Source organism: Penaeus monodon, chromosome 43 (assembly GCF_015228065.2).
Source record: "Penaeus monodon isolate SGIC_2016 chromosome 43, NSTDA_Pmon_1, whole genome shotgun sequence".
NCBI lineage: Eukaryota > Metazoa > Arthropoda > Malacostraca > Decapoda > Penaeidae > Penaeus > Penaeus monodon.
The window spans coordinates 20,488,530-20,508,450 of record NC_051428.1 but is presented as its reverse complement, the minus strand read 5'-3'; the positions used below and the strand labels follow the sequence as shown (position 1 = coordinate 20,508,450).

At 41.7% G+C, this 19,921-nt stretch overlaps 1 protein-coding gene across 9 annotated transcripts in view; it reads right to left on the bottom strand.

Annotated features, from left to right (window-relative positions):
* Positions 1–19,921, bottom strand: part of LOC119568406 (E3 ubiquitin-protein ligase HUWE1-like) — a 47,532-nt gene that overhangs the window by 6,394 nt on the left and 21,217 nt on the right. The window contains exons 21-52 of one of the 9 annotated variants that reach the window (XM_037916909.1): positions 19,165–19,366; positions 18,562–18,713; positions 18,278–18,409; positions 17,761–18,069; positions 16,930–17,097; positions 16,398–16,801; positions 16,002–16,242; positions 15,673–15,850; positions 15,125–15,483; positions 14,795–15,010; positions 14,401–14,577; positions 14,011–14,168; positions 13,521–13,747; positions 13,193–13,326; positions 12,754–12,957; positions 12,421–12,565; positions 10,815–10,892; positions 9,788–10,042; positions 9,429–9,594; positions 6,512–6,641; positions 6,199–6,334; positions 5,871–6,020; positions 4,970–5,756; positions 4,495–4,659; positions 4,081–4,312; positions 3,534–3,787; positions 2,999–3,158; positions 2,345–2,718; positions 1,517–2,042; positions 1,086–1,357; positions 763–944; positions 125–496 (exon numbers count right to left, since the gene is read on the bottom strand). In XM_037916909.1, the coding sequence (XP_037772837.1) occupies positions 125–496; positions 763–944; positions 1,086–1,357; positions 1,517–2,042; positions 2,345–2,718; positions 2,999–3,158; positions 3,534–3,787; positions 4,081–4,312; positions 4,495–4,659; positions 4,970–5,756; positions 5,871–6,020; positions 6,199–6,334; positions 6,512–6,641; positions 9,429–9,594; positions 9,788–10,042; positions 10,815–10,892; positions 12,421–12,565; positions 12,754–12,957; positions 13,193–13,326; positions 13,521–13,747; positions 14,011–14,168; positions 14,401–14,577; positions 14,795–15,010; positions 15,125–15,483; positions 15,673–15,850; positions 16,002–16,242; positions 16,398–16,801; positions 16,930–17,097; positions 17,761–18,069; positions 18,278–18,409; positions 18,562–18,713; positions 19,165–19,366 (7,645 nt within the window). The remainder of the gene's footprint in view (positions 1–124; positions 497–762; positions 945–1,085; positions 1,358–1,516; positions 2,043–2,344; positions 2,719–2,998; positions 3,159–3,533; positions 3,788–4,080; positions 4,313–4,494; positions 4,660–4,969; positions 5,757–5,870; positions 6,021–6,198; positions 6,335–6,511; positions 6,642–9,428; positions 9,595–9,787; positions 10,043–10,814; positions 10,893–12,420; positions 12,566–12,753; positions 12,958–13,192; positions 13,327–13,520; positions 13,748–14,010; positions 14,169–14,400; positions 14,578–14,794; positions 15,011–15,124; positions 15,484–15,672; positions 15,851–16,001; positions 16,243–16,397; positions 16,802–16,929; positions 17,098–17,760; positions 18,070–18,277; positions 18,410–18,561; positions 18,714–19,164; positions 19,367–19,921) is intronic. The other 8 variants (XM_037916911.1, XM_037916912.1, XM_037916910.1 and 5 more) reach the window with 8 other exon arrangements.

Sequence of the window (19,921 nt, the reverse complement as noted above, 5' to 3'; positions counted from 1 at the left end):
CAAGTGCAATGATCTTCAAATGGCAAAATGACAATATGTACCATAAAACCATGTCAATACTAACAAAGAAAATAATATGACAACTTTAAATAATTAATCGTGAATTCTACATCATTCGCAGTACCTGTTGTCTCATTATCGACATCCATGGCTTCAGCAGTGGGCTGAGTTGCTTCTTCCTGTGGTGTGGCTGTTGCATTGGCAACATTATCTGCCTCTGGGTTGGGCACGTCTATTGACACAGCAGTCTCAACACTCCTCTCTTGAGCCTGCTGCTGTGACTGCTGGTTCTCCTCCAGATGGTCTCTGCTACTCGCCGTGTCTGTTCTTGATGTGGTTTCTGTGATGTCCTGGCTAGCTGCTGCATCAGACTGTTCTTGGTTGTTGCTGGCAGCGGTCTGCTCTTCTCCTCCAGTGCCCTCTGTTGATTCTTGACTACCTGCTACATCCTGGCCACCACTGGTTGGCCTCTCGCTGGCGTTATTGCTCTGAGGAGCTGTGGGATGGAGAAAATCAATATCAGTTATTTAGTTGTACTAGTCATGAAAGTCAGAAAATTATTGTGAAAACTCAACATGTTTATCAGATGAAAAAAAATTAAAATCTATTAAAATTACTCAATAGCAAGACTGTATTTATAAATATGAGTGTACAGTTCTGTGACATTCTTCACAACTGACCCTACTATACATCTAGGCTATCATTACTCTGAGATGCTTTTCACAAACTTATCCAAAACTCATCTTACGCAAAGGGGCTTACCATTTCTTCTGGTGCGTGATAATCTTATTGCATCTCTTAATTGTATGATGACCTTTAGGGTACGGAGGAAGAACGCCTGAGAGGAGGTTTTGCTTGTGAGGGCAGACATAGAAGCTAGTTGTAGTTCGCATGGGGGTTTCACCTTGGTTGCCCCACTGATGATAATACATTCATTGGTGAATCTACAAAAATTGAGAGAAAGAGAGAGAAAAAAATAAGTATCAATAAAATATAGTATGACACTTACATGGTAACTGAATAAATCTACTTCAAAAATAATAATTAAAAAAATAAATAAATAAATAAACAAATAAAACATTTACCTGTCCTGCAACAAGCCCTTCTTGCTCTTGTCTGTGACATGAGGCTGGTGTTCATCTTCGTGGCTTGCCATCGGGTGCGAGGCGTTGTACGCTCGGAGATCAGAGAGGAGAGCCGCAATGTGTGTAGCTACAGTAGAGCCTAAGGTTGCAGCTCCTTGCAGCAGGAGACGCAACACCTGGTCCCTTGCAGGAGGGGGGCCGTGGGAGAGGTGGAGGAGGAGAGCCGTGGCATCCTCCAAGCCCTCTTCGGAACAGGATTTACTGGTCAGGACCTGAAATATATTTGAAAACATCAAAAATAGCTTTGTTAGTTATTAGACTATTAATATGCTATTACTTGTCTTCATTATCAGTCATGATGACCTGGATTCAATCAGAACAAAACCATCCAAGAGGGCACTTGGTCCTTTTCTCTTTCACTTTCCACTCACCTGAATTGCTAATTTCAACAAATGTTCTAGGGTTTGAGAATTCTCAACTGAGTGCTGGGTTGTGGTGTTGGAGTTTTGCGTGGAGGCTGAATCAGCTGTTTCTGGGAGCCCCAAGGAGATGAGGGCCAGCAGCCGCAGCAACCTGTCTGTGAGAAGTGATGACCGCCGGATGACAGGATGAGCCAGCTGCTGTATGAGTTGCCCCAATGCCGATGCTTCCAGGCTTGCCACGCGCTGCTCCTCCTCACTGTTCCCTCCCGCGCTGGAGTGGGTGCGTGGCAGCCCCTTACCCTTACGCGAGACACTAATTGAGTCTAACTTTACCAGCAACTCCCAAAAGTCTGTGGGTTCACTGCTCTGACTAGAGGAGGACGAACCCTTGGAGTTCTTGCTAATAGCACCTGTGGTCGTTCCACTGCTCGATTTTTTACTATCACTTTTACTGTCATCTGTTTCCTTCCCTTGGTGAGGCAAGAAGTGGCTGGGGAAACTTTTGGCCAATGAGATCAGTGTGTCAAGTGCATGTCTGCAACAGAGGAGCACTGTCATTAGTTCATTGTTCCTAGCAAACTATGAATGATTTTCTACTCAAGTTAATATGGAAATAAATTCATAATTAGATAGTCTACGTATAAAAATACATTAGTACATTAATCTATTCATCCGTCTACATATACTGATAAATAGATATATGTATGTGTATTTAGCAAGAAAACTTATGTAAATTTCCATTTGATAACTACAGAAAAAAAACATGAGATTAAGACTGGCAGAAGAAAACCAGCCAACACTTCTAAGCTGAACAAAACCTGCCTAAACAAGGCCTACCTGCACACCAGAGGAGAAGCCTGGGGGTGAATATTAACAGCTGTTGTCAAGGATGCCACAGATGTGCGTTTGCCTGTGGGCTGTGTGCGATGAATTTGGAAGATGCTCGCCCTGCACCCTAGTGCTGCGTCCATGCTCATGCTCAGCCAGGAGGGCGCAGCTGGGGAGCGGGACTCACTGCGCCACACGGGGGTCGAGGAAAGGGGTGCCTGGTCCCCTCTCCCCCCTGCCGTACCCTTCTTGCCACCACACTTGCTGGCTGGCTCGGGTGTTATGGGGGGAAGGCTGGGCATAGGGAGGTCGGTGCTGGGACCCGCAGCGCGACTGCTGGAGAGTGTTGGGTCACCACAACGCTCCAGGATAGAGAGCAAGGCCTGGAAAAGGAAGGTGATTTATAGTGGGTGAATGTTTTCAATCTCCCGTTTCTTTTTTCTCTCTCTCTCTTTTCCTTGCGATACTGCTAAGAAAAAGACAAGGAAATCTCTAAAATATAATCATTTAGACAATCTTTCAGTATAAATCCACTTCCCTGAGACAGCCTTAAACACATGCCAACAGATTACTCAATCCTTTGTAAATGAATATCTCGACACACATATAAGGAATGGGATGATGACAGTGATGAGGAAGATTAAAAAAGACTATCGTAATTACCTTAATCACCCAATCTCTGGTTGGGGCATGGTGGCACAGGTAACGCAGCACACGGTGCAGGCGGCCAGTGTTCAGCTTGGGCTCGTCCACAAAGAGCAGGACCAGAAGGCAGGTCATGGCCTCATGGTCGAGCAACTGCCTTCCTTTCGGCTTGGTGGTCCTGAACAGAGGGGAGGAAGGGGGAGGCTTAGTACAGAATGAGAAGCCAAATTTGATGAACACGGTAACAGGAGGTTTTCCTTCTTTCTGTATTAGGTTTCCAACATGGAATGGTAGTCTGTAATGATGATGATGAAAAATAGATAGATAGATAGATAAATAAATAAAAAACAATAAATAAATATAAATAAATAAATAAAAAAATTAAACAAAAATTAGAACAAGAAATCACAATGACTATCACCTTCAAAGTACCACTACAATATTACTTGCGATCAGAACAGCACCACCTTCTGTATCTACGCTGGTAATATTCAAACTGTATCAAAATCCTGCCATTAAGAATATGAATGCCAATACGAAGACGTCATCTTACGTGGTGGAGGCCTGCTGCCCACTGGATGACGGCCGCAGATTCCAGCTCGTGGACCAGCTGGAGGAGTGCATGAGGCGCGAGCCCATTCTCGCCGTGTTGCGCAGGATGGACGACAACGACGCATTGGTCCTGCTGAACATGTGCTCGTGTGCGTGACGGTTGCGCTCCTCTCGCTGCCGTCTCAGGGTCTGGGCTTCCTGGGCCAACTCAGGCGGCAAGGCAGCAAACTGCGAGTCTTCGAGGTCGGCCAATATCTAGGACAGAGACGAACAGAAACATGTCAGAATTTTTGAAATTTTCAATATAAACCATTATGAAATTATATTAGCATCAACAACTATAAACCTTTACCATTGAGAATAAATGAAGGTGCAAATAGACTAAAGTTTGCAAATAATACATTTGTAATTTCACATACGGTGTTTTAATCATACTAATTCAAACAAATCATATACCCCCCCCCCCAAAAAAAAAAAAATTACTTTCAGCAAATAAACATCAATCAATAAGCGCAGAGTTTCCCCACAGCAACAAGACGCATACTTACCGTTTGTCTAAGAGAAGGTGGGAGCGTTTGCAAGAATGAAACTGAATCTACTGGATCGTCTGGGTTGGATCTGGCTGCCTGTTGCCGCTGCTGTTCTAAGCGCTGTTGTGCCAGCACCTCCTCCTGGATATTAGGGGGCAGTGCTGCTAGGAACTCTGGATTCACCTCGCCAACAGTCGTGCTATTGTTCTCCCTCGTGTTTTCGGTTGCTCTCTGTCTTACGCGTTGAAGTCTGTCACGGCAGAAATAGGTGGAACTATAGTGACAACCTGTATTCTCTATCTTTCTTTTCAAATGTAAAATTACTATTACTATATTAATATTTTTTTATTATTGCAGTGATAAATGATACCAAATCATTAATGGAATTTTTAGAAACACCTTAAAAACACCCTGGACTGCATAAAGACAAACCTAAGCTGTTCAGCGATGACCTCTTGTCTCATCTCTTCCGGTAAGGCAGCCAAAAAGCTGGGGTCAACACCTTCGGGTATTTCAATGTCTCCAAGGATGGCAGAGTAGTCAGGCCTGTTGCTGTTTGATCCTGAGGGGCCAGCCACGTTGCTCTCACTTCCCGTGCTGAAATGGGAGTTAAACAAACAAGGGTTACTACTTTCACTGTCTTCCAGTTTCCTAAACCATCAATGAAAAGCTAAGTAAAAGGAACAGTAAAAATAAACAGGCTCAGCAGGAAGGGGTAAAGCTTGCCATGGACTAAATTTTACTCTCTTCTGCCATAAAGGCACCTTTGTATTTAGTCCAAACTGTATATATCCTGCACAATACAGCCCGGGTTACTTTATGAAAACCTTTCATTCATACTGTTCAAAAGAAGCCATAAAGTATTACAATACAAGGAGATGAAAATGAGTAGGAAAATAACACTTACGTAGTGCTCCTGCCTTCGGTGTTGCTTTCTGATGCGGGCGGCATAGCAAGTTCTGGGGGTGCTCCAGCTTGGTCCTCAGACTGATCTTGAGGGGGGTCTTGCTGCATTGTCATGGATGGGTCATACCAGTCATCCCTTGGGGTGACTTGAGGTAAAGGAGGGGTGGAGGCTGCATCTCCTGAAGAGGCAAGCAGCTCAGGTGACTGGCTGGGGTATTCTGGAGGACTGACAGACATTGGAGTCTCTTCTTGGGCAGCCAGAGCCTCTACATTATCCTGAGATATTGGAGTGGACCCTGTTGCTGGTAATGGGGAGGCTGCCACCATTTCCGTGTCATTAACTGTGAGGGTGGATGATGTGGCCTCTGCCTCCAGGGAGGAAGTGTTGGTTGGAGCCACAAGTGTCGGTGTGGAGGTAGAAGTTGCAGGGGAGGGGAATGGAGGCAGGCTGCTAACAGTGGTGGTCTGGGGTGTTGCTGGGGCTGAAGGAACACCAGATGTTAGGGATCCACTAATGGCTGGGACGGAGGATACTGGGGGTTCCTGTAGAGGCAGTGTAGGTGCACCAGATGATACTGGAGAAAGCAGCGTCAACAAACCAGAGAAGCTGGGGGTTGCCGTTGTCGTCACAGGGCCAGATGAGGTGCCAAGGACAGACTCTACAATGGACTCAGCAATGGAAGCAGTACTCAAGATAGCAGCATCCTGGCCAGTGGTCTCTTGGTTAGCTGGTTCCTGATCTGATGCAGTTTGGTTGTTCTCAGTGGCTTCTCCCATTTCAGTGTCACCTGAAAATATGTCAAGTTATTAAATGCTGGCTTGCCCTATTATCAAACTTACACCATTTACAGCACTGGGCTATGTAAAACAACACAAGCAGTCACAACACAATGAACACCTACCACTCTGTAGGAGCAAAAGGGGTGCTTGAGAAGTCTCCGTAGAAGCTGGTGGTGGCTTGCTGGCTTCCTGTTCCTTCTTCTTCTTGTCACGCTCAGACTGTTCTGCATCTCGGTACTTCTCTAAAACTGCCATCAGAGCAGGCTTGACCACTGTCAGGAGCAGCATTAACAATTATTATAGTCAAGGCTGGATTCAACTACTGAACACTCTCTACCCACTAGAATTTACTGTCTTGAAATCATTTCAATTGGAAATACACAACGAAAGAAGAGAATGAAAAGACTTTAGCAAGCACAGATCTTACGAAATACAAAGTGCCTGATGTACCTGTAACGGCATCATGCATGGAATCTGCTTCTAAGACCCGGGCCTCTTCTGTCCACCGTGAGAGGGCATTGGGGACACTGGCCAGTGAAGCTGATGAACCTCCGTTGTTCATCATTGTGCCGCCATGATCCTGTAACTCAAAAAGTCAATTTGCTGTTAACAACACGCCTGCCTTCGTATGGGAGAGACACAGTCCCTTGGAGCCAAGCGAAAAAAGACTGACCTCTAAACCTTTCTGAATGGCATGAAGGTTCTCCATGGCAAAATGTCAGCAAATATACATCAACCAGACACAAAAGCAGAAAACACTCACCTGCATATCAATGAACTCGTCAGGATCTGGGGGCATGAGCCTTACATCAGGGTTGGTGAAAAGCACCTGCGTTGCCTCACGCAGGTTTGAAGAGAGCTGGAGGGCATCGCGGTGGCTTGGCCCTAACAACCTGAGGATAGATAATGATCTTTTGTGCTACCTAATCAGCTCTCAAAACTAATCCATATATATGAAGTCAAAAATTCTTGAACATGACTTTCTGAAAACATATCAAAGAATATTAACTAATACAAAACTGTATCTAGTATGTGCTCTGAGAATTATTCACCAATACAGTTAAGAATTAAGTAAAAACCATGTCAAAATCTATCTACATTTCTCATTTCCTTTCAAACAAATACAGTTCACTATAAGGTATAGGTTACAAATCTCATTAACCACAAGTTACCTTGAACAATAACAAATATCTAATGAGTTCAAAGTTGTAAGAAAGTAAGAAAATATCTAGTTACGCGTACAGTGAAAACAACAATAGAAAAGGGATCAAATTTAGCAAAAATGATAAAAATCAACAACAAACAAGAGTGGTGATGATGTGATGAGGTTGGTGTCTGTACTCTGTATGTCGAGGTGGTGATGAGGATGGCAGTTGTTAGTAAGTCAGAAGAGTAAGGAGGCAAAATTCCACACAGATGCCCCTAAGCCTTGAATGCACCATTGCTGTTAGTACAATGCTTCATGCAAGAGATCAAGGCAGCTAAGAAGTATTAGTTCACCATGGATAGACTACAAGAGAGTCTGTTACTGGAGTGACTGCAAAGAATCGGTCGCAGCCTGCCGACCAACATGAGTAATACCAAGTAGAAACATACTATTCACAACCTCAAAATGAAATACTCACACGAGGACGCAACCAACTGCATGGATAAGGAAGAGTGAGACCAAGGAACCAGTAGTAGCAGTGGTCCATAAACCATATTGGGGGTGAAAACCAAGGCAGCAGTAGAGGTAATATAAACAAGAGTGGCAGTAGAGAATTTGTGATAGTCACTGGGTAAGAGGCAGTGGAAGCAAAGGCTTTCAAAGCAGCAGCGGAATGTGTAATGGAGGTAGAAGTATGAGAGACACAGAAGGGAGTGAAATTAAGCAAAAGAGATCCACTAGCAGAGCCAATCCAGTTTGGGGAATGGAAGGCAATGCCATTTTCTCTGCATCTAGGTAGCCTATTCAAATCTGTAAATCTCCACGTGTCCCTGCCTTAAAATATATTATCTACAAATATATAAAACCTATCAGCTAAACTCACCCAAATTGCTGACAGATATATGTAGGATACAAGAGCAACAAGTTTATGGATAAGAGGTGTAATTGATAATTTTGATGATGAGCAGAATTACATGTAAATCTGAACAAAACATGACATCAAAAAGCAACAGTTACATCTCAGGCTTTGCCAAGTTTTCATTTTCATAGCTTTTACACAATCCCTAAACTAATTTCCCGTCAACCTAAGTAGCAGTACATTAACAAGGGGTCTGAGAAATATCTTCAAGGGTCAGTGAAGAAACCTGGGTTAAGCATGGGGAATGGAATTTATAAAATATGTACATAATAGGAATACTAAATGTGTGTGTGTGTGTGTGTGTGTGTGTGTGTGTGTGTGTGTGTGTGTGTGTGTGTGTGTGTGTGTGTGTGTGTGTGTGTGTGTGTAAATTAGATGAAGTTCTAAGGAAGTTCCTTTTTTAAAAAAAAGTTATTACCTTGTTTACTTCCTTTTCATCATTTTCAAACCTTTGAAAATTCAACTTTTGACTTTCAAATTATCATCAAATATCATCTCTTTGGAAACATTAATATGATATAAACTTTTGCTACAATTCAGGCTCAGCTTATCTTATTTTAATATGAAAATGACATAAAATGTTGACTAATCAAATCAAACAAAAAAGCTAGGCTTACACACCAGGATTCACAACGCATCTTTCCTCAAGCAATAACGTTGAGGAGATTCCCACTAATCCAGTTTCCCATTCTATCATTCAAAATCCCTGCCTTTAACAATGACTTCCAGGCTAGGTTAAGCTACTTTTCGGTCTATCTGAACAACTTTCCTTTGGGTCAGTAAGCACATAATCTTTGTGTCGGTGATGAACATCCAAAAGGAAACCGAGAGCCATCTTACGCAGCTTGTTTTGAATACAAATTAAAATGACAAAAACAGCATCAACTTCACTTATTTTCTTGTTTATCTTTATCTTTGCCATGGGTAAAAAAAAATTGTTTTAAGCTTTTATTAGCCTTTTGGGATATGTAATGCTCTCTGTTGCTTATGATCCTGAAGATTAATGGTGTTCCAGAATGGTAATGAACATGTTATCAAACACAAATGGATGGGAAGGGATGGGGAAGAGTAATGCTTTTAGATAAGCCCATGAACAAAGAGGTAACCAATAAGTGAAATGAAAAAAAAAAAGTAAATAATAATTCAATAAAAATAAAGAAAAGAAAATGTCCAGGTCACTATCAAAAAGGAGGGCTCCAAGTGAGGATCTAGCAAAAGCCAAGGGGAAATGTACACTACGTGGGGTAAGGGGGAAGGGAGGAGAGAGAGAGAGAGAGAGAAGGAGGGAGGAGAGAGAGAGAGAGAGAGAGAGAGAGAGAGAGAGAGAGAGAGAGAGAGAGAGAGAGAGAGAGAGAGAGAGAGAGAGAGAGAGAGAGAGAGAGAGAGGTGGGAGGGGGGCGACAGAGACTGGCAGTTTGACATGAGATAGAACCAAGAAGAGGGAACACTGGGCAAGGGGACTGGGTATTGCTGGGGTTAGGTGGAGTGGGGGACTCGGGCGGTTTTCCTCTTGCAAGTGTGGCATGATGGGTTAAGAGAGAGCCGAGGTGAGCTACAAGGTGTGTGCTACCAGGAATCTAGTGCAAGCTGTGGTCATGGGGAGTGGGGGGTCACCTCTGGAGTATGGTGGTGGTGGTGGTGTGGGTGCGTGGGGTGACAGTATGGTACCTGAGCACCCCGCGTTGGCGACTGGGCCGGCTGTTGAGGCGGGCACTGGCAGTGGCTGGGACTTCACGTGGGTTCTGGAACAGTGGGTGCGTTGGGATGGCATTGCTCCCACCTGTAAGGCAAAAAGGGGCTAAATAAGACACCACTTCACATATAGATGGGATATCAGTATGAACAAGGAATAAAAAGACAAAAAAGAAGAAAAAACAAGAAAAGGAAAAAGAAGACCAACATGGTGAGAAGGGGAAGTAAGAAGACAAAAGCAACAAACAAGAAAAGAGGACATAACTGATGCCTATTCTTACTGGGGTTGGCATTAGGCGTTGATGCCATAAACGTTGGATCCTCATGCGAGTTGCTGTGGTGATGGAGAGAGACTCTGTCGCCGAAGATGATGGTGTCAATGGTGTCTATGTACTGCTGGTACGATGGCAGGAGGAGGACATCGTCAGAGTCCCGCTCGCCCGGGAGACGAATGAAGGCGTCCTCCAAGTCCTCATAGCCCTCATCGAATACAGAGCCTTCCTCTTCCTCCTCCTCGTCTTCATCATCGTCATCAGCTGAAAAGAGAGGGACAAAATTCCTGTTTTATCTAGCTGTCTTTTAAGTCACTGGGGATACAATTTATTCATACAACTATCTATTCTTTATCTTCACTTTTGCAGAGATCATGTTTTTCTCAGGTTTACTGGTCTGACCATCTGACAGCGGAATTACACAAGAAGTTGCTAATATGGGTGTTGCTCATGAGCCAGGGACAAACCGGTTTTATTTTCCTTGTGATTTAGATCCCGAATGGATTCAGTCTAACACAAAATGATTTTTGCCAGTGCAAGCACACAGAAAATAGGTCTTACCAACAGGAAATCACTTTTCACAATATTATTTTGAAATTAGTTTTTTTTTTTCTTCCTTCCCTTTCTCTCTCTCTCTCTCTCTCTCTCTCTCTCTCTCTCTCTCTCTCTCTCTCTCTCTCTCTCTCTCTCTCTCTCTCTCTCTCTCTCTCTCTCTCTCTCTCTCCATACATGGATTTATTAGCATTTGTGGAGGTTTGGACTCTGAGTGCTTTCTAGTTAACATCAACGTGGCTAAAAGGATTAATTTGTAAATTCCTTAAAACACATCATCAATTACATTCCTCTTTGACTATCATGCTGCTATTAATTCTATTGACTGAAAAGCACATAAACACTTCCTCTCCCCCCCTCCCTCCCTCTTTCATTCTACATACCCCTTATTTGCTGGCCTATATAACAAAACAGTTCTCCAGGAGGGGAAGGAAAAGAAATCACAACATAACAAAAGTAGATAATAAAATAATAAGTAAATTACCCTGTGTCCAATACGCCCGGATCACAAGAGCTGAAGGTGTAAGGCTTAGAGCAAGCGGGTGGAGTGATATGTGGTGAACTGCAATCCAACGAACACAAATTCTCAGTTTGTGCCTCAGAGAATATCACTTGCACAGTAACAAAACACAATTTATATCAAACAAAATGACATCAAATTTATATAAAGAGTTGCTCAAGATGTACAATAAAGATTGCTTTAGGTGTCGAATGGCAATACAATTCAGTGCACAAGATATTGGTCATTTTTTTTCCCTCACTTTTTTTTTTTCTTTTTTTTTTTTTTTTTTTTTTTTTCATCTACCCTAGCCACAGTGCTAACTATATTATATAAACTTACAATTGCAAATGATAGATTCCCATAGTGGAAAAAAAAAAAAAAAAAAAAAAAAAAAAAAAATGTTATTAGCTATTTGAGCAGATAACTGAACAAGAAAGACAATAACAGCAACGGTGCTGTAGCCCAGCTATGCCACAAAACATCACAGCACTTCAAATTTTAAAGGCTCCTTGTAGAATACCTGAAGATATCCTTCCACACTCAAAATTCTCCTTTTATTTCTTTCCAGTTCCCAAATGCCATGATGGCCTCCTACTAATCAGTGTAAACATGAAATGTTTACTCACTGTAAGATCTTTCACAGACAATTTTTGGCATGTAAGCTTAGTTCCAAGTTATAAAAAGAAAGAGCCTAAGTCAAGTCATTCTCGCTCTTACAATAAATAATACCAACACAATTTTATTCTGCTATGTGAAGATGACATTTCTCAAAAATCACTGGAATGATTCTCATGCACTAAAATGTTTAAAAGAAAAAGGGATGAATCTTATAGGCCAGCAAATATGGACTGCCACATAATCTATGTATCCACCTACTCACAACTTTCTCTTTTTTTCTGCATCTTTTTTCAAGATTATAAAATAAACCTGTTACTTATCTTTATCACTCATTAGCCAGTATAACTAATCAGCAAATCCAATAGTATCTACTCTAGCACTCAAACCATACATAAATCCATACATACATGTATGGATATATGGCCCTTGTGCAAAGTCCATCAATGAAGCTGGATAGTATGTACTATTGGTAATCCATTCTGTTCAAACTTGTTTCTTGTAACTTCTAACCCTCCTTCATAGCTTTCCACTATCAAAATAAAGACTACACCAAGCTGACAAATCTGTGTCTATCTGTACCTATGGTTCACGTTTCCAAACATGCAATGCTTTCAAATAATTTTTCTACTGTTTATTGCTACCCCTTTTTTTTTTTTCTTTTCCACAAAAGTAAACATGCAACCTGCTTAATGTAAACATCTACTTGCAAAGAAAAAAAGAATGAAAGAAAATTTCACCTGTGGGGCTACTGCACAAATCTACAACTAAAACTTAATATATAACAGATAAAAACTAGTCCATGATGCATATAAAAAAAAAAAGAGACAAAATATACCAAAAATTGCAAAGCACAACCAGGCCGAAACCAAGCGAGCAAGACCTGACCATTACAGCTAACTAATCTAACAAATACCACTAACTAACAAAATCCTACTGCATGTGCAAAAAGAAAACATCCTCCACCACTAACCACCATCCTCCTCTTCCTCCTCCTCCTCCTCCACCTCTTCGTCATCATTATCGTCGTCTGCTTCTTCATCTTCTCTCTCTTCTGAAGAATCAGAAGACGAATCCTCCTGCTCTTCATTTCCTCCTCCTTCTCCTTCATCAAGGAACTGAAAGCAGATACAATAATCAATGTCACACCAATATACATTTGTTGATATGGAACTAAAATATACATCTCTTCAGTTTTATTTCTTGTGTACAGTGTGAGTGAATGAATAGGTAAATGATTAAACATACTAGTATGTTTGCAATACACAAGGCTATGTTTGCATAAAAAGTTTTCTGCACAACTAACCTGACTTTCAGAATGCGTCACCATCCGTGAGTCATGGAGAGTGTCGTCCGTGTCCATGGGGGGATCGTGGTCGATGACATAGGTAACTGTTGCAGCCACAGAATCACGGTGTTGCTGTGTCCTTCCCCCTCCAGCGCCTTCTTCCAGTAGTTGGTCGAGGATCTCTTCCAGACCAGCCTCATCCCCTTCTACGAGAGTGCTATCCTGTGAGCACGAGTTGAAACAATTAGCACTAACCCGTATAGAGAAATTTTGTGATATCGAAACTAGGAGAAATAAAAACACAAAAATTACAAATCTCACTCTGAAAATATAAATCTGCATTTTCATATTACATCTACAAAACCATTCTACAACAAACTTTTGAAGTAATAAAGTTTGAGTGACCAGACAAAAGAAAACGATGAGTGTGAACTGAAAGGCTGGAAGTTGAGCTCACCTCATTGGGGTGTGCATCTGAAGTTGGTTCCAGGCTCTCTCCAGCGCCCGATATATCATGTTCGGTATTCTCTGTGTCTTCTATGTTGTCATCACCCTGTGCACGAGTAGCTTCACTATTGGTTGTACCTGTTCCTGCAATTTGGAAAGAATGGTGGTGATGTACTATACTATTTCATGAAAGATGCTATAAGAAAACCTCACTCTGAATAAGTTTCATCAACATTGGGAAAATACAAATTAAAGACCTGACATAAAAGAAAAAATTCTCAAAACAAATCTCTTGGCAGTGTAAATGAACAAGGTAATGTCGGCCACATTTGCCTTACCAATACCAGGTGGTTGCTGATCATCGTGCTGTGGATATTTCTTTTTCGATGAAGATGTCGGGACAAACGATGGAAGATTAACAATTCTTGAGACCAGTTCGAGTGGCTTCAGGGCAGCGTTGATTGTGCCTGCCATGTTGGGTGAGGACAGGTCTAAGCTATGGGGTATTCTGGCAAGGTCAGTCACTAGGCCTTTGCGGACCATCACTCGAATCATGTTGTTCATTCTGGCAAGGGGAGCATAAATATTATTAAACAAATATGAGGAAAATTTGTCATGCTTAACTTTAGAATTTGATATTTTATGGCACCACAAATATTATTATACAAATATGAGGTAAATTTATCATACCTAACTTTAGAATCTAATATTTTATGGCATCACAAATATTATTATACAAATACAAGGTTAATCTATCATACCAAATTTTAAACTTTAATATTCTATGGCACCATCTTTCATGTAAACACCCCAGCTAATGAAACTTACCCATGTTGCTGCTGTTTGAAGCAGAGATTTGGTGGCTGATTCAACTGAGCAGGACATGCCTCCATCATCGTGCAAATCAAACCCACAAGTGCCTGCAATCTTGCATGTTTCTCTGCGCTCTCTGCTACAGCTGTTGCTCTTGCCAACGCTCCCTTAACCTGAAAGTAGATACAACTTGGAATGTGTGTATAAACCTAGGCATGTTTTGCAGCTTCCAGGGTTTGTTGACTGTATAGATCTACTAAAGCTTAAATACCAAAATCATTTAAGACAGTCCATCTTTCTCAAAGTACATTCAGCTGCACTGTCAAGACACTTTTTGATACTTTTTATTTAATGACTTTACTATATGACTGTACCAGACCCAGTTCTTAATAAAATAAGCCTCACCTCTGTCACAAGTATTGTTTGTGCATCAGGGGCGTGATTGCATGATGCGAGTGCAGCTATAAGAACACGAACATGACCTGCTGTGTCCTTATCTGCTGTCGAGCCACCACCAACCATGTCTGAGGTAGGGCCACTGCATACCAAGTGATCTAACATGTATGCCAAAGCAGAACAATCCTAGAGGAGGAGGAGAAAAGGAAACATTTCATCAACATATTCACATATTCTAAATCTACTTTTGGCAAGTAAATTAGCATAATAAGCATGTAATTCTGATTATTAAGAAAGAGTAATCTATTCCTCTATCATAAAGGAAACACTGGAATCAATACAAGTTACTGTTACTATGCTCTCCAATATAGTAAAATTTACACAGAGCATACATGAAGCTTACCTCTGTGATTTTCTCATTAGCACCAGACGAATAGTGATGCTCCGTGACTAGTTTTGCACAACCAGCATATGAGCGGACAAACTCCGCAATTAACTTGCAAATCAATGACTTTGACAGCAACGGTTTCTTCTTCTTGGCAGCATCATCCATTTTATCGTTGGAGGGAGCTTTACCGTCAGTTCCAGGTAACTTGTTGCTTTCACTATCCATTGGACTCTGCAATGTAGACAATATTTAATAATAGGAAGACAAGAAGGGTCTAAAGAGTAACCATAAAAAAACAAAACCTCAAAATTATCCCCACAAATCCATGCTAGACTGTGCTCTCACCTGTTCATCTGCTTCCTGAACAACCATGTCATTGGCTGAAGACGAACGGGATAAGTGAAGCTGTCTGCGAGCACTACCACCAGTTGACCCAGTTCTCTCTTCCGTTGGCGTGGTGGTGGCAGCAACACTTGGGGCTACGGCAGAACTTGGGGTTGTCGCAGTTGTAGATGCTGTATCTGAATCATCACTGAGTGTTGTCAGTGCTTCCAGAAGGTCATGAATCAGCTGCTGTGGCTCTGAACTCAAAGGTATGCCTGTGCTCGCCCCACTGCCGCTGCCGGTCCCACTCGTGCTGCCTGTGGCTCCACTCCCAACAGCACTCTTGCCTCCAATGCTCTTCATGAGAATACTGTCTTCACCTTGGATAAATAATAAATATAATTACAAACACTCCAGCCACAAGTTACTTCAGCTAGTCCTATCTCCTGATATACAGTTATCTCGAAATATGCAAGAAACGTTTCGTCAAAGTCTGCTTTCAAGAACATGGGAAAGAGGAAGAAAAAATAATAATAAATAAATAAACCAAGAAAATAAATGCAACTTACTATTAGCTGACATAAGATTTCGCTTCAGTGTCATGTTAAGGTCAATGCGAAGGCACTGCTGTGTGATTTCGGTAAACAGCTGAGGATCCCTGCAGGCTGCCGGTGCTAAGAGGCGTAACAAGTAATGGAGCTCCTTGGCCCCTGACATGGTATTGTTGCTTGCTGATGACCTCACCACCTGTGGCAGAATTCATCAGAAATTTTGATCACCACCAATTAGACAAAAGGTGAACCACATGATTTTATTCATTAACTAAGGGAAGATCATCTACACTAATGCGAAAAATGAATCTACACTTCTCTCTGAACAATGTCAACTACAAACAAACCTTCTCCATAGTATAACGCAGAGTGGCTGGTTCCTCCAAGACATGTCTCATGAGCAGAGCTGCCAGATTGTGGAAACCCCAGAAGCCAGAGGACTCAGTCAGGGAGAGCAAGGTACGCACGCCACCAAGACTGGCAAAGAGGCATGCCTGCTCCCAAACACGGGTGATTCTCAGGCACAGTCGCATCAGGGCATGGAGGGTATCTGGCTCTACGCCCAGCTTGATGAAACCAACACAGGCTCTGCAATTATCATTACAATTTTTATTACCTGGTCAATAATGTACATGTATAGTTTGCTGTCCATCTTTTGTAATAGGAACAGATTTAACATTGTTACTGATATATTCAGAAATTATCCCCATTACAAAACAGAGAGGCATTGTCACTCAACTCACCTGATCATGGCTTCTTGATGAGCTTCTGTCAGGCCATCAACAGCTGTCAAGTCCAAGTTGTTCATGTCCGTAGAGGCAGAAGCTGTCGTCTCCTCTCCGTCCTCACATTCCATCTTCTCATCTGCCTCTGGAGCAACAGTAACAGGAGCCGGCTGAACATCGACCTCTGGACACATAGCAGCCACCAGGGTCACTGCTTCCGTTACGGCCTCTGCCCCTTCCTCCTTCTTGGCCTCTTCCTCTGAGGAGGTTGTTTTCTTTGAGTCTGTCTGGCTGTCGTCATCCGTGGCAGGGGCACTCTCCTCTTTGGCCATGATTGCTGGCAGCTTTTTCTTCTGCTCAGCAATTACTTTGTCCTTGATGGTAATCATGACAGGACGACGATTTCCTGATTCCTCATTAACCTGGTAAATGAATGGAGAAAATGTTCAACATATGGTTAGAATACCTTATATCTATTTATCATGAACTAACTTTGCATCTACATATGCATTCGCCTAAAAAGTAAATCTTTATAGATGGAAAGCCTTACCTGGACCATAGAATTAAACTGTATAGTGTACTTTCTTCTTCCATTAATAATTCTGATGCTGGTTTCGCCTGCCCAGTATGCATCATCAATTGTTTTGTTGTTGCTAGCTGAATAAGCACACCATTTCAGTGTACTCATATCAAACCACTTCCAGACATGATTACAAATCTGAAAGAATATGAAAACATTTCAAAACAAAATACCACAATAACACTAACAACATCAAAAACACTTCACCTTTCTTCAGTTGTCACCATAACACACTCTATATCAAGGAGGACATACAAGAACTCATTCACACCAAGAGACATGTAATCACATCATAAGCCCTGGTCCCAGCAACATGGGTGGCACCTCAGGAGCCCAACTGTGAACCGGAGTTGCAGAGGAGCATGAACTAGCACAGATAAAATTGTACCAGTTGGGAATGAGTAAAACATTTATTTATCAATAATAATTACAGTATCAATTTGTCTCTCAATTAATTAAATGAAACGGGATCTAATATAACAATTTCCTCCAGTTGGATTTTCAAATCAACAATACAAAACAGTGATTTCCAACAAAAGTCAAACTTGTATTAAATGCCACTATTTTGACAGTGATCTTCATATCCATCTCATCTATAATATTAAACAATGAATGTACCAACTGGCAACTATCACTGAGGATGGCAGCCTTACCAACATATGCTGGGCACCAGATCATCATCAGAGTACTTCTTCCATTTCTTAGGGTGATGGGTCCATGGGAAAAGCTTCAAGACCAAATAAGTAGTTACCAATGCTAAAACTTCTTCCAAGCACAAACATGACACTACATCAGTCTTACCTTGCTCACAGCTGCTCTTCTCTTGGTGGCAATGGACAGTTTTTCGTACAGGTCCAGCAAGAGGAGACCGGGTGATAGCCATTTGGGAGTGCCAGAGCTTTCGGTATCCTTGTCCTTCTCCTTGTCTTTCTCCTTGCTTTGCGTGGACGTGGGTGCTGGGGGTAATGAACCCGCTACTGGTGTGGATGTGGGTTGAGTCGGTGAGGGTGGGTTGGCCGCCATTGTAGCGTGTGTCAGTGTGAAGAGATTGATAAGGGTGTCAACCAATCCTGCACGCTCCATAGCCCTTGCACAGCCTCTCTTCATCTCCTAATGAATGATGGAGAATTGGGATGTGTTATAGATGGGATTTTGATCAGTGCTTGATGTAAAAACATTTTCATATTCAGTGCATACAAATTGAAAGTGAAACTCAAAATTAGGGATAATAAAATACAAATACAAGAAGAGTAAAATATAAAATAAAAATATAGGTCAAACAAGAAATTATTAAAGCTACTATCCAGATGCAACTTACCTCAAACAAAAGAGTGACAAGGTGTAATCTGACTGCGAACTTTGCAGCCAGAGCGGAGGAACACAAAAGCTCAACACTTTCTGGTGCAGATAGTGTTCCACTTAAAAGGAGTTGGCCGGCTTGACTACTTATCTGCAAACGGACAGGAAAAGTAACAAAAATGATCAAGAAATTATGTATCTCTTACTCCCTTGTTAAGTACAATATATGTATTTACTTCTTAGTCTCCCTATAGAAGCATGCAAGATTCATAATTTGAAATCTTTTTCCATGAGCACACTGACCTGGTTAATAAGTGTAGTGAGCATGTTGTCTCTCCACTGGCTACCATTTCTAGTTGCACAAGTGGTGAGGAGCTCGCACACTTTGTACACCATTTGTGGCTGTACGTCCAGTTGACTCAGACAACCTTCGAGGACACACTCGCAGAATTTGTCTGCAACACATTCATAAAGGTTTAGTTTGTCTACTCTTGAAACACTGAATTTCCAGCAAAGTATATAAAATGGATATTCAGAGTAAATTTACATGTAAAAATTCACTACAAGTCTTATCTGTCACTTTTGTAAACCACTAAGTAACCACTGCTCATTCCTGCATCAGCCTTCTAAATCCTTTCAAATTCCAATGATTTCACTTCTTAATCTCTGTACAGAACTGATAAACTTTAATTCATTCTTCTTGGCTTTCCCACTTTTTATGTGAAACGATTCAGCTTCGTAATGTAACCAAACATTTCAACATGAATAAAACCTTTTTTTCCCCTTTTCTTTTCTTTGAGCAAGTGGTGGAAATGAGGTCCACACGAAACCCTCATAACTGATGAAAAGCTAAATCCTCACAAGTTTTATTTGTCCCCCACCCCTCCTCTCCCCCCTTATACTCACCAAGCGTGCTCTTGCTAAGAGGTTCATCGTCTTCTTCCTTTGGTGGGACAGCTGGTGGCTTGGAGACTGAACTGGCCTGCTGACCACTGCTGCTACTGCTGCCGCTGCTGCCCGACACTTGCACATTCTCTCCCAGGGACATTGCGATTGCCTGTAGCATCTGATCTTCCTCGGTTAATTCCATATCCCCACCTGACCCAACCTACAACGTGATAACATTTTCACTTTATCACTTCAATATCATGATGTATGCATTTACACTAACTAATTCTCAAGCATCACTGGCATCATGTTTCTCTAAAGCTTCTAAATGGCAATTCGTCACATATAGAACTCAATATCCATATACACATACTAAGTACTTCTTGATCTTTACATACAATTTCTTGAAAACAATGCAAATCACACCATAACGTAACTAGCATTTATTTATCATCCTTCATGAGAGACAGAAAAAAAAAAAATAAATAAATAAAATAAATAAATAAATAAAAAAACTTCATGAAAAATCTATATCCATCTTCTTTTCCCATTCCTAACACACAAAAAGCAGCACACGATCTCCAAAGTTGGCACCGAGGCAAAGGTGGCGCTCAACCCCAGCGTCTCCGCTCTCAAGCAAGATCAGAGGTCGGGAGCTTTTTTGACATATACACCTGCCTTCGGTTGGCCTGCAACAACTTTAACGCTTGAAACCATTACAGTGTGAAAAAATCCATTGAAAAATATATATATATGTATTGAAAAAGAAAAAAAG